The sequence below is a fragment of the Haliotis cracherodii genome, unplaced genomic scaffold, assembly GCF_022045235.1.
Source record: "Haliotis cracherodii isolate W230 unplaced genomic scaffold, xgHalCrac1.p SCAF_6, whole genome shotgun sequence".
NCBI lineage: Eukaryota > Metazoa > Mollusca > Gastropoda > Lepetellida > Haliotidae > Haliotis > Haliotis cracherodii.
The window spans coordinates 61,754,798-61,769,434 of record NW_027266319.1 but is presented as its reverse complement, the minus strand read 5'-3'; the positions used below and the strand labels follow the sequence as shown (position 1 = coordinate 61,769,434).

Here is a 14,637-nt window from a genome sequence, read left to right as displayed (position 1 = left end):
GCCGTGACAGATATATGAAATACAGTAATATGAAACAATCGGGAGTCATTTGACTTCTTTTGAGTTGTATTTATGAGAACAGGACTTGTCATGTCCATTAAAAGCGTACTGTATTACTACACAGAGTTGAAGCTGTATCATGAGGGGTAAATGGTACCTTATGCATCCCATGTTTTATACCAAAAGCCGAAGGTATTATACTGATACAACAAATTTATCTTACCAAAATGTTTTAATCTGCCATTGTAAGCAAGTTTTTTGAAAATCAAATTTGATAGAAAACAGCGTCTGGCCTTTAGCTTCATGGCTGGGTACAAGGGATTTATTCTCCCACTCAGGAATTTATTTCTCTCTCAGGCGGGATACATAATATGTCCTCAAGGTTACGTGAACCAATCAGATCTCATCATTCATGGTTGGTGTTGTACGTTGTTTAACGCCGCACTCAGCAATATTCCAGCTATATGACGGCGGTCTGTAAATAATCGAGTCTGGACCAGACAATCCAGTGATTGACATTATGAGCATCGATCTACGCAATTGGGATACGATGACATGTATCAACCAAGTCAGCGAGCCTGACCACCCGATCCCGTTAGTTGCAGATCTCATCATTTAGATGTGGAGGTATGAGAACATATTTTACCATGTTTCTGTTTCTCTTTTCAGAACATAACAGTATTAGAACTAGTAGATTTTGCCCGCCAGATATCGGAGGGGATGACGTATCTAGAAGGTGTGAAAGTTGTCCATAGGAACCTAGCAGCCAGAAACTGCATGTAAGTAGAGGGATGGTTGAAGCTTTCACCTAACTGTAGAGGGTTGTGTTGGTAAGGATACCAGCTCCCACATCATACGGCTTAGAGTTGACACTTCAGCATATATGACAACGATTGGACACTGAAAGGAATTGTTTCTATCTTTCATAGTGCTGAACTTTGTAAACTTTGATACTTAGCTAATTCCTGAAAATGTGATTAGTTTTGTCGTTTTTGTCCCCATATTATGGAATAACTTTAATACTACCTTATATTGCCATCTGTAAAGCGAACACACCTATGTAAAATCCTTCAAAGTCGATGCTAATAATATATCCAGTCTATAAAGTGATCCAGAATGAAGCACATTGACAGTGCATACACAATCCCTACATTTCTAGGTATGAAAACTTGCCTTATACACAGCGATATACAGTATCCTATGAAATTATGTCACAGTTATTCCATTAATGTTGGGGCAGGGGGGTAGTCTAGTGGTTAAAGCCTTTGCTCGTCACGCCAAAGACCCAGGTTTAGATTCCCCACATGGGTACAAGGTGTGAAGCCTATCTCTGGTGTCCCCTGCCGTGACATTATTGGTATAATGCTAGAAGCGGCGTCAAACCATGCTCACTCACTCACTCACTCACTCCATTAATGTGGCAAGGACAATGACTCCTGAAGTCAGATTCTGAAAGTACGGAGTGAGTTTGGAAGTAAGATGTGTTCCTCACCCTACTTACAACATGACTATCTTTTACAGAGTAACCCCCGAGAAGACAATCCTGCTGACTGAGTACGGCATCACACGAACGCTGTTCCCACAAGACTTCTACTTTGGTGATGACAGCACTGTGAAGGTGCTGCTCAAATGGATGGCACCTGAAGTTATTGACGACTTCAACTTCTCCAGCAAGTCCGATGTGGTGAGTACATCACTAGGGAAATAAGGGAAATAATACCCTGTGTGCGGTTGAACACAGCGTTATATTCCACAGATGGGTACAATGTGTGAATCCCAATATTCATTTGTTCTGCTGTGACAGATATTGCTGATTTAATAAGGATATATTTGTATTTTTCTCAAATGGATGCTGACATTAGTTAGATAAAAGATTTGTACATGTATATAGACTGATGATAGACTTAATTCTGTATCCTGTGTACAACTGGGACTAGTTAGTGTAATCTGCTGGAGGACTATCAGAAGATGATGAAACAAATGAATAAAGACATATTTCCTGTGTTGCTTCAGCAACATTTTGGGAAGTGGCAAGCCTCCTGCCATACAGCCAGTAAGTGTGTGCCGTAGCAGGAAATAGCTGACACACTCCAGGCAAATATCACTGGAGTAGGTGTTTAGCATCAGGAAGCCAACACTTCCCTATGTCCGGGCTGATAACACTGAAACCAGTTATTTGCCAAAGCATGTCCTTAAAAACAATCAACTAGGATAAGGAGGTAGTCTGTGCCACAAGAACCTTTCAGACTACTCGTACTTGCCTCAGCTTGTCTTGCAGCATCCCTTTCAGTTGATTTTACTGTTAAGATTGGTCTGTCATTAGCTCAAATAGTGAGAAATTTTACTGCTTTATTTTGATGAGCTAATGGCTAAAGTTGCAGACCTAAGAGGTCCATAATTAATGATTAAATATGGAAACTACTGTGGATCATGCCACAGTTGGCTGAAAACGAATCTCTCGTAGGTATGGTAGCACTTGTAGATCCATGTACTGTGAATTATGAAATTAATGTGGAATATGCAAATGTCCAACATCATCATGATCATGATCATCATCATTATCACGATGGACATACTGGAGTGTTATTGTCATGTCCGGTTCACTTCACAAAGGTGGGAACAATGACCTACATGACAAACCTCACATTAAGCAATGTAATTGCATGCTAGATGTAGTGCTTTTCTCTACGTTCAGTGTCAAATGTGGTCAGTTTGTTTACATTAGAACATCAAGCTTGTTGTGACACTCGCCAACCGTCTTTGATGACGTCTTTGATTTTGGTAACTTTGTAAAAAGTTCTGTAAAATCTCACTGACTCACTCACTTGCTCACCCACAAGTTAAGGCTTATGTAGCAAGTAGTTGTATAGTGACTTTCTGTTGTTTCAGTGGGCGTATGGTGTGGTGATGTGGGAGCTGTTGACAAGGGGGGTAACTCCGTACCCAGATGTGGACAGTGCTGATCTTCCTGCCTACATCAAGGGAGGCAAGCGGATGAAGAAACCCAAACAGTGTCCGGAAAACATGTACGATTTTGTCCTTCTGCAATTCTGTCTTTTATGATTGCTACCACTGATGACTTGAATTGTTTTTAACAGACCTTGTTCAGCAAACTGAAAACGTGTACAATTTCTTTCATTCCCCTTGATCATTAGCTTCATAATTATTTATATCAATATATTTATTTTATACATCTTTCAGCATTATTCATTTTGTATATTATTGACCCTAAGTATTGATTGCATTGGCTATTTGGATTGAATCTATACTACTCAAAACAAGTTAAAGAACACCCACAATTGAAAGGCTGTGTGTTGCAATACCCACCAGCCAAGACAGATTTACTGTTACGTAGTCTTATGGAAAATGTGGGTGTTCTTTAACTTCTTTTGAGTAGTATATTTAAACGTCTCATTCTTTACTTCTTTAAGACCTTGAATTACCAATTATCAGATGATTACCGTATTTTCTTGATTATAGTATGCACCCATGTATAATGCGCACCCCCCTCTAGCGGGTTCAATATTTTTGAAAAAAAGAAATTTGAATATTATGCGCAGAAAAAAATTACACCATACCCTTTTGTGAAGTCCGGCAAACGAACGGGTGATGAGAAACTTCGTCAGTACAAATTCGAAATTTGAGATAAAAAATCACCAGACATGTTTATTTACCGTTTAAATAGTATTTATTGTTCTGCTAGGCATTGTTTTATATCTAGGGATTAAGATTAAATTGTGTATTTTCTCGTAAAACTAAGCCGGAAACAGCAATCAGCTGTACACACATTTTCTTGGAATCGACCGTTGATTCGGTCAAGACACACCCAATGATATAACTTTATAGGATTTTTAATGCAAGGATCGGCAACAATTGTATCTGAAACTATTTATATTAAACTGAATAATATATTCCATTATGTTCTTAATTATATGCAGCCTTTACTAAACATATTTAAAATAATAATAACCCTAAGCAAAGCAGCTGATCACTATTGGGGGTATTATTTTTTACATGGAACCAGTCTGACCAGTCAACGTCAAGGCTCACGAGCACGTGATCGCGAGAATTTCATGTTGACATAGAATCATCAAACAAAAACAAATTATATGACTTTTAACGAGTCAAAGTATGTCATATATGATATATATATCCATTCTCTGTCAACTAAAGTTCGTTTCAAGGCGTCAATAGCGGTATTCTGACCGTGGTTGCTGTTAATAATGGTGAGTTGTGCGATCTTCCGATCGCTTTACACACGGTTTCGCCGAAATTAATAAAAACAATATTAAAAGGAATTTTGAATAGAATTAATGAAATAAGTTACAAACATAAGTCCAGATATTCAAAGAACACTTTTTATAGCCAGACAGTGTAATTACATGATTAATTTGTGTACTTCAGTATGGATTTGTTGACATGTTTTTTCCGGTGTTTCGTGCTCACGGTAATGTCTTTCCATGTGGGAAAAAAACATCCAAACTCATAATTTCCGTATAATGCGCACCCCCTTCTACACAGATGTGTTTTTTCGAAAAAAAAGTGCTCACTATACTCAAGAAAGTACGGTAGGATATGTAAGACTCAGGAGTGAATAATAGTTTACATAATTATCTGACCTCCAGGAGAGATTAGTGAACACATATTTTGTTTTGCAGTTTGTGGACAGCGATAAATCAACTGAACCAATAATTCAGCCCAATGACTCGTACAGGAATTCTGAAGTTAATATATGAAGTTTTATTTGTACAGTGAATATTGTCTTTTCATCCAGGTACCAGCTGATGCAGAAATGTTGGACTGAGAAACCAGAAGACCGACCCACATTCCAGGCTGTTCAAGATGAGCTCAAGACTTTCATCCAATCAGATGAAGGTGTGGACGAAGGGGCGGAGTCAAAGCCACTCATGAGCAATGTTGATATTGGTGGATCAACGGAGTACTTGGAAGTGATTGGATAATTGGAGAATGTTTTTGACTTTCAAGACCTTATTCCCCTGCAATAAATTGCCACACAGATTGTTCAGGGATCAACTATATTGCCATGATGATATGGAAGTCCTAGGATCAGAATCTCATATCCAAACAGATGATACTTTGATAATCTGATTGGATAAAGTTTTAGATAATGTCATTTGATTGGCTGAAACATATTTGAAATTCCATGCTTGTCAGCAGTTTGAAATCATCTATTTCGTAAATGTTGTATGACTTGCTGAAAGAAATAGCCATCTGTTTTATGACATGCCGGAAGAAGACTACGATGGTACAGATATGATAGTGTGAAGAAAGTGAACAAACAAAAGAGGAAATATCCCACTGCTGAAATAATTATTGTTCACATCAGTTAAAACACATTTTCACACAACAAACAAGAATTCCACAAGCGGGTGTACCCCTGATATGGCATATATGATGTCATTCGTACAAGGGGTTTATGAAAATGGACACTGAGAAATCGTGATTTCTCCTGAAACAGAATGATATTCAAGTGTGACAATAACGTGTGCCTCTGCAGTGTTTAGTGGAAGTCACATGATGCGAACTGGGGCCACTGTATAATACCGGTAACATGTTGATGCATTTTACAAGACTTTTTTATTTTAGTTTTACATGACACTTAACTTACTGATGGTGCTATGGACCTAGTTTAATGAAACAGTGCAAAATCCCACATAGGTACTTTTATCATATATAGATCTGGATCTGGTTTACATAGGATGTAGTCGGGGGTAGGCGTATCCTTACTTGGGACTAAGTCCAGCGGCAGCTTATTATGCCATCAACTTTTGTTGAATTTTTTTTTTAGTTGTTATATATCATGTATGAATTCTTGAACCAGCTAAGATGATTATGATGAAAAAGTTGGAAGCATTGGTTCATTCACTGTTTCAGTTACTGGAAACCTGATCACAGATTTATATATTTTGAAAGTTTACCTGAGGACCATGACTTTATCAGCATTAAGCTTAATATCAAATTAAACTTATTTTCAGTGATTACATTTTATATCATCTGTGCAAACTTAAAGCGTTTTTGTAATATTTTGAGATATGGTGAACAAAATACATTTTCAATTCTCTGTTTTCCGTCCGTAGGCTTCTTTTTCATCCAACTAACAGCTGTTGCATATTGGGGAGGGGGAGATAAATGTTCACTCATTAGCTCCAAGATAGTCATGTAACATTTGCACCAATGATTATACTTCAAAATTACTTAGATTGATTTGTTTTTCTTGTAAAATTAGAACACAACAGCTGTCAATAGTTGGAAATTATGCACAAAATCCTGCAATAATTTGAACTGCCTCATTTGATGAACTTGGATGCATGTGTCATATTGAGTAGTCTCCCTTTGTTGTACATTTCAAATTCTGCTTTTAAGAATGGCTCTGTCCATATTAATTATGGTGCATGTGTGATATGTGAAATACATCCTTTGATGGAGGTACAGGTATTTTTCAGTAGATAGTTAGGTGTGTTTGAAATATTCTATTCTTTTACACTCCCAACATCAAGCTCCTCACAGTGATAGCCCGTTCGCAGAGCTCTCTATAATATTGCTGACACCAGTCAAAGCTCTCCACTGTGATTGGTGGCTACAACCATGCTTGGAGTTTAACTTGCAACCGATTGACCGTTATGTATACAAACAAGTGGAGACATTCGTGACGCCAAATACTCTTACCCTAGCTAAATTGTTTGTTTTTTTAAATTGTCAATTTGAATTTCTATTTCATTTCAACTATCATGTAATTGGTATTGTAAGAATGGGAAGGGGGAAGTTGGGTGATTTTCTGTTCGTCTGCAATCTCAAACCAATCTGATAAACAAACATTTGATCAGAAATCTGATCAGTCATAAACCTTTTCAAAATTCTCTTTGATGGCATTCCCAAAGACAAGCATAAACATTACTACGTTTGGGGTTTGAGGGCAGATTAAAAAATTCTTGTAATGGCCACTCCCACACTGACGGCAGTGATGTTACGGAGGGCGTTACAAAGGTGTCGCATCCTGAAAGGAGCTTGTCCCAGCTTGTCCCAACATTGTAGAAGGGAGGTAACTCCAATGCGAAACTCAATGGGAGATAACTCTAGCTAAGGATGGCTGAAACCTCCTCTCTATTGTAAAACAGTAAGCAGTAGATGTGCCCAGTGTTTTATATGTAAGATAATCACATATTTATTTTTATGTCTGTGTATGTCTGCTGCAACTGGATAGCCCGTCTTACCAGTGATGTTAGCGTGAATATTCAGGCCTACATACAAGAACTGACTTATAAACGGTAAATCTATTAGTGCTGACACAACTCCTCAACATTAGACTTCTCAATATTTTTTCAAGGTGCTGTAACAATATTTGCAATGATCAGATTTCTCAATGTCATGTCAACAAATGATTTATTACAAAAAGAGAAGATTCTTTCTTTGAAATGCAGTTCACTTGGTAGAAGTTCAAATTGAATTAATTCGCCATATATTGCTGTAACATTACATAGGGCTGAATATTTGGGTTGTGTTGGAAGTTGTACAAGTGTGCATGTCCCTAGGTAGAATGTGTGTAGACAGTGGACATCCTCAGGCTGCATAGACGCTCCATGTTAGAAATGAAATCATGTTGTAAACATCTTCCTCAATAAGTAATCATGTGCTCTTGAACTACCAACTATTTCTCTACAACCAGTATTGCATGTGATATAATATTCTCAAGGAGTCATCCCTTCACAAGCACCTGTCACATTCTTTCACTTACTCCGTTGGTGCTGAAGAAAAACATTCACAGTGTTTTGATGAAGTTGTTAAAGTTGTGCTTAAAAGCAATATGCATAATGAATTTCTGCCTTTTAAAAAAAACATCTGAAAAATTGATTTTATATTGCAGAAATATTGACTGAGAAAAACATGATTGATTTTTAATTAAATGTAAACTATACAAATTTGATGCGTTTATATATAATGCAGAATTGCTCTCTTAAACTTGGATAAAATATTTTCATAACCCTTGCCAAATATTTCTAACTTTTAGGAAAAGATTTAAATATTTTTTATGATGTGCTTCCACTTTTGGTATTTTTGTACAAGTTTGGTAATTCCTATGTATTTACGTTTGTGTACAGCAATCAAATTGTGTACTCTTTGATAACATCATTTCTGTTGAGTATTGAACAACATGTACACAATCTATTTTCTAGACTGCATGTGTGTGATTAGGAAACTCATGTAAGACATCAGTGAGTTTTATTCTGAATAAGGATTGATGCACTCTGGATCAGTTTCAGTGAGACTGAGCTGAGTTGGTGGTGTCCTGATCGATGAAGTGTATCAATTATGTAATTGGTCAAACCTCAATTAATTTGCAAAATTTAGATGTTTGCTCAACTGGTTTTTGTTCATATCCTGTATAGTTGTGTATGAATAAATGAACTTTGTACCTCACAGACTACCATGGTACTGTGGACAAGAAATTAAGTGAGTCTTGTGGTACAGGATGACATCCCTTGAAACCAAAATAGTGTTACCCATTTTCTAAGTAGGGTGATACCATGGTAGTTTTGTGGGGATGACAGGTTCCCATGTATACATGTGATGGCAGATGCGTGAGACCAGTAGTCTAGCTGTAGATCTATGCACTGTAATGTCAGTTGATTTTTCTACTTATATGGTGCTTGCCGAGCTCGTGTACATAGAACCGATGCGCTTTTAACCACAATTGTAATGTGCTTCATACAACCTTTGTCTATAATCAAAGCGATCTTAGTGACATTTTGACTAATTTATGATGTTTTTAATTTTATATGGCTTTTGATAAATAAAAGCTAAGCTTTGTATGTAATGTTGTTTGTTTTATGTCCAGAAATGTGTATTTTGTTTAGGTTGCATTGATTCCAAACATGAACATTACACAACAAAGTACCTGAGAAAGAAGTGTTAAACCACACACACACACACACACACACACACACACACACACACACACTCTCACACTCTCACAGGCACATGCACGCAGCACACCAATTAGGTAGTTGCATCAAAGGACCCCCTCCTTAGTCTACTGGTAGAGGGTCCGCCCGGGGAAGGTCAGGGGTTCGATCCCGGCCACATCATACCAAAAGATGTTAAAAGATGGTATTTTTTGTTACCCTGTCTGATGCTCGGCATTAAGGGGTTAAAACAAGGACTGGTCGGCTCGGGAGTCAGTATACTGTGTCTGAGTGGGGTATTCATGTTATACATCTTCCCGAGGCAAGAGAGTTAACTATAACTTTAAAAGTCCATTTTCCACCCGTGCCGAACTTGGCTGGAATTCCTTTGCTGGATCGTAGCGCCACAAGTGGCTGTTACGAGTTATGTTCCTTCTATGCCTCTCCTATGGGCCAATCAGATTCCACCTCTCGTATCACATGCATGTGATTCTCTCAGGACGATCTGGTCGATAATCAAGATCTAAATTGTGATAAAACGGGTCTTACATTGCGAAGTGCATCAAATTACGTGAGCGCCTTGATTAAAACCATGAAAAGATTTGGAAAATATCTGTTCACAACGAGTTGGCGGTGCACATGTTTTGCAAATCCTGCAATCGACCGAAATCTGCATGACAGTTTACGAACCGGATTTCGATTTCATTGCGCGATTTTGATTGGACTTTACATAGACTCGTTATGTAAAATATCCTAAATCTAACGCCACAATGGAAGCCTAGTTCGGCAAGGGTGGAAACTGGACTTATAGTCAGTTAACACTCTTGCCTCGGGAAGATGCATGTTCAACTGCTGTATGCTGTATCTCAGTGTGCTAGCACCATTAATCGGAATCAGTCCCAAATAGTACAAGCACACACACACACACACACACACACACACACACACACACACACACACACACACACAACCCTTTAGTTGTAAGTCAGTGGTAAAGTATTGGTATTACGATTGTCTCAGCACATAGTAGCTCTGTGGAATGGGGCCCACATCTACAATACATGTATAATTCTAGAACAGCCACCTCAGTTCTATTGCAATGTTTGAGAGGCATTACTTAGAAATTAAGGGATGACAAAGTGGACACAATTTGTGGATAACAACTTCTTTAATTACTCTAAAGGCGACGTTTCTGTACAGATCCTTATACCTTGTCAAGCAAAACTGACAGACTTTAAAAACTACTGCTGCGTTAAGTTGTCAACAGTCAGTGTCCGTCTTGACTTATTGCCTTACAACACCTCTTTTGTTACCGCTATGATTTGAATAATCAAAAAACATTATTGTACCTCATACTCGCACGCCTTTTTTCAAGACTCCTTTATTCCAAGTGTTTTATGTTCCTGGAATGTTCTTGATTGAGAAGTGAAAGAATTCTTCGTCACATGTTGCAAGCGTAACACATTTAAAATAAAAACAAAGTTCCTGCATACTGTATATACTAGTGGCTATAGTAGTTATATCTATATCTATATCTCATACAAGACGGGGCACAACTACCGTTAATATCGGATCAAATTTCATGCTCTTTTAATTCTCCATGTGAAAATGCTCATCGCAATTTCCTTAAAGGTACAAAAGACTGTTTATTCAGACAAACTCCCTTGAAGGTTTAACCTCACTGTGCCCTCACCCCAAATGTGCAGGAATACTTCAAAATATAGGGAAAAAAACCTAACTTTTTAGTTGGTGAGAAAGCATCACGTGGTATCAGTCAGCCTGAAGTTTGTAGCGGGGTCGTTTTTCGAATAATGAAAAACAAGCCAGCTCCGGGTTCGTTAATCAAAAGCTGTATATTAAACAACTACAGTAATGTGATCAAATACACTGAAACCGTAATAACGTTTGTCTGACAGGTGTACCATCATCCCAAATATGTTTAGTTATTCAGTACTTTTGAAAAACTAAAGACCTGCCTGCTCCGGGTTCGTTATTCAGTTTATGTCCAACAATTCTATCAAATTTAAGATAGTCTATCTTTTAACATCTGTTTAGTTATTCAGTACTGTTGAATAAAACAAAACAAACATGCCAGCACCGGGTCCGTTATTCATACTCGGTATTACAAGAATTAGATACCATATTTCAAGGGGGTTGGTTTTTCGAATAACGCAACAAAAAAACAGCACCAGGTTCGTTATTCCAAGGCTGCATATTAATCAACTACAATGCTATTTCCATATTTATTGTATCCTATTATGTAAGTATGCGATAAAACACGTCCGAGGATTGTTATGATATATAAAACACGCATCCTGAGGGATTTTCCGAGGGAAAGGGTTATAAATATCATAACAACCCAAGGGGAAGTGTTTTATCTAACTTATGAACCGAAAAAAGAAACTTAAAACAACATTTATCAACATTTTTACGTTTCGAACATACTTTCCATGAACCTTAGGAAACGCGCGTAAAATATCTCTTGCTGGCGTACGGATCTTGAAAAGTGCGGCTTATCAACACCACTGTAGCCTTGTGGTACACTCACTGGGCTACAGATATGAAGGTTGCGAGTTCGATCCTCGGGAATATAAAGAAAAACATTCATCATTTGATTTTACATTTCATTACATGTTACAATCTGAACGGAAGTTATATTAATAAAATACCCAGGACATTATATCAAAACCCTGGCATATTATAACACATTGTATAGCAAATATGACTTGAATATCCTATAAAATCCTGGGGATATTACATCGTCTCTGTTTAAGAGATTTAACCCGACTGGACAGCAATAGGATGACGTCACCGGAGGTTTATAATTATACATTTTACCTCCCGTGTTGCTGTTTTGCTGGTGTTATTATTATCATTTTATAACCGAAAATCGTTTTAGGTATCTACTGTTGATCTTGTTGCTATACCGGCTGTTATAACTGTCCATGAATTAGATGGTGCAAAATGTTCATATTTGCACTTACTGTATATTGATCAGACAAGCGTGTATATTTCATTGATATATGGAGGAGATTGTAAGTATCGTTGATCGCTCTTGTCCAATACATAGTTTTTGCCAATACACTATACTACTCAAAAGAATTAATATAAAAAATTCGGGTATTATTTAACTTCTTCTGAGAAGTATACATAACAACTAAACGTTTATATATGGAAACGACCAAATGATATAAACATCGTAATCTCGTAATAATAAATAATCTCAAACAGCATGACCTATCCTGAAAATGAGCATAAAGCCGCGAAGAAGTCTCTCTTCAAAATTAAGCGTCTTCATTCAAATCTATTTGGAAAAAACAAATGTCAAATTCAGGCGTGAGTTGTATATTTTACGCAGGTGTTCGCCGACATTGTCACGTGATGTCATGAGTACGAGTTGAACCAATGAGGGCTCACTTCCGCTGCACGAGTTTAACGTGCGAGTTAATTCCAGACACAATGAGTGAGTCGGGTTTAACGCCGCTTTTAACAGTATTCCAGCTATATCAAGGCATGTCAGCTTAACGTGGGAGGAAATCCCAAAGTGATGCAGGTCTCATAGGGTGACTACTTTGTAACAATTGGTGCGAACCAGGATTCGAACCCACGATCAGGTTTCTGGCGTACCCAGCGGACGCAGCTCTGCACAGCGAATTGCGACGCTTTAGACAATATGAATGGAAGCAAAAGTGGTACATGTGACAACTATATCGATGTCTTGCAAATTAATTCCCACAAACTGATGGGAATTGATTCAAAACCGAAATTACCACGAGCTTGGACATATTTCTACTATTAGCTCTCTACATTGACTGTGTTTTGAAGTTGTGGTTTTCGATGTGTAAAGGCTATCCACGAAAAAAATAATTTTTATCAGCGTGATTTCTTGCTATGCTGTGGGCCTTTTTATGAACGATGATTATAACGATAAGGTACGTGCGGGGATGTGTATATACGAGGTTAATGAAACGATCTTGTGACCATACGCTGAACAACAAATTCCCCAATTCCCGAGGAGTAACATTTAAGGTTAAACCAGAGTCATGGTGAGCGACTGAGCTGAGGTAAGTAAATCAGTGATGATTCCAGGTAAGAATATTGGTCCCGAGCAACCGATGCTTGTGGGAGGTGACTAAACGGATTGTTAGTTTATTTGTTTGTTATTTAACGCCACAATCAGCAATATTAATATTCCAGCTATATGACGGCGGTCTGTAAATAATCCAGTCTGGACCAGAAAATACAGTGATTGACATCATGAGCATCCGTCCACACAATTGGGATACGATGACATGCATCAACCAAGTCAGCGAGCCTGACCACCCGTTAGTCGCCTTTTACGGCAATCATGGGTTGCTGAAGACCTCTTCTGACCCGGATCTTGACGGACCTGTTGTAGTAAATAATTAGTATATATAGCTTAAAAAACTAGTGCGTCCAGTGGTCATGTCTTATTATCGTACGAGAGTGTTCACCGACATGCGAGGTCGTATAAGATCGTAGCGTGATCGTAGGTCGCCGACTTGTCGCAGTCCACACTCAGCTTGAATCAACTGTTCTAATCAGGATCAGAATGGAGGTCAGGAAAGCAATACTAGTTTATAGCTTATTCATTAAAATCATCTTGGCCAAACCAAATTAAACAAGAGTCTTCAAGAGATGATGTAGCAGACAAGTGTCATGCAGCTATACCGTAATAAATTTCCTCGATTAAACGTTCTGACGTATTTTCTTTCAGACACTATTTACCCCCTGTGTAATACGGTATGTGTTCTACACGTGAAACTTCTCAAACATTGAGAGAAACACGTATACCTGTTGTGCAAAGGTATACCTACAGTCCTCGCACAGATTTTGAACTTGCCAATCGACGATTCATTAGAGCCAGACCACAGGTATCGTCATTCTTCTGCCTGATCAGTGAGATATTTATTCACTGCGGTATGATACAACGTTTCCGCGTGCATGTTAGACTTCCTTGGGGTTTTTAACCACTGTTTACTTGGCAGCTATTAACACCATGTGTAAACTGATGACACTGACGAGTGGTTACCTTACACCGGAAATTACACGGAGCACAATAGGAGTATACTTGAATTGGAAATACATGCATTGTCATTTTATTGTCATGTATACATGGAGACCGTATATGAAAAATGTCAAGTATATTTTGATAGACGCCTTGAAATCCAGCATTTGTACACGACATTTTGCTTCAACGATGTCACCTGCTGCAAGAAAATTCCTGAAGGTATTATATGTACGCTTCAGCGAGTATTGCAGTAAAAGCGTGTACAGTTTGTATCCTTGTATGTTGTACAGCTGCTCCCTGTAACTTGTATAAAAAGTTGTACGCGATGAAGATAGATACTTCTTTGGTACTATCATCATCTGTCTGCTCATAAAGTTATTATATTTTACTGTTTGCCGTTATTGTTTTAAATTGTAACGTAGCAGACAAGACGACACTATTAATGATACTATAATATTAATGATACGTGGCACTTCTGTATTTGTTTCCCTCTCTATCTCTTGATTATATTTGATAATTTTAGAGTCGGAAAACGATAACACAATATTACCTCCTGCATAAATAGGCATATCCGGGGTAGAATAGGTCTTCAGCAACCCATGCTTGCCGTGAAAGGCGAGTATGCTTGTCGTAAGAGGCGACTAATGGGATCGGGTGGTCAGGCTCGCTGACTCGGTTGATGCA

At 38.1% G+C, this 14,637-nt stretch overlaps 1 protein-coding gene across 7 annotated transcripts in view; it reads left to right on the top strand.

Moving 5' to 3' along the window:
* LOC139444845 (plexin A3-like) overlaps positions 1 to 8,794 on the top strand; it is a 136,800-nt gene extending 128,006 nt beyond the window's left edge. For all 7 annotated transcript variants that reach the window (XM_071225826.1, XM_071225831.1, XM_071225829.1 and 4 more), the window contains 4 exons: positions 670 to 779; positions 1,522 to 1,684; positions 2,890 to 3,026; positions 4,775 to 8,794. In XM_071225826.1, coding sequence (XP_071081927.1) covers positions 670 to 779; positions 1,522 to 1,684; positions 2,890 to 3,026; positions 4,775 to 4,961 — 597 coding nt within the window. In that variant the 3' untranslated portion in view covers positions 4,962 to 8,794. The remainder of the gene's footprint in view (positions 1 to 669; positions 780 to 1,521; positions 1,685 to 2,889; positions 3,027 to 4,774) is intronic.
* Positions 8,795 to 14,637: the final 5,843 nt, after the last annotated feature.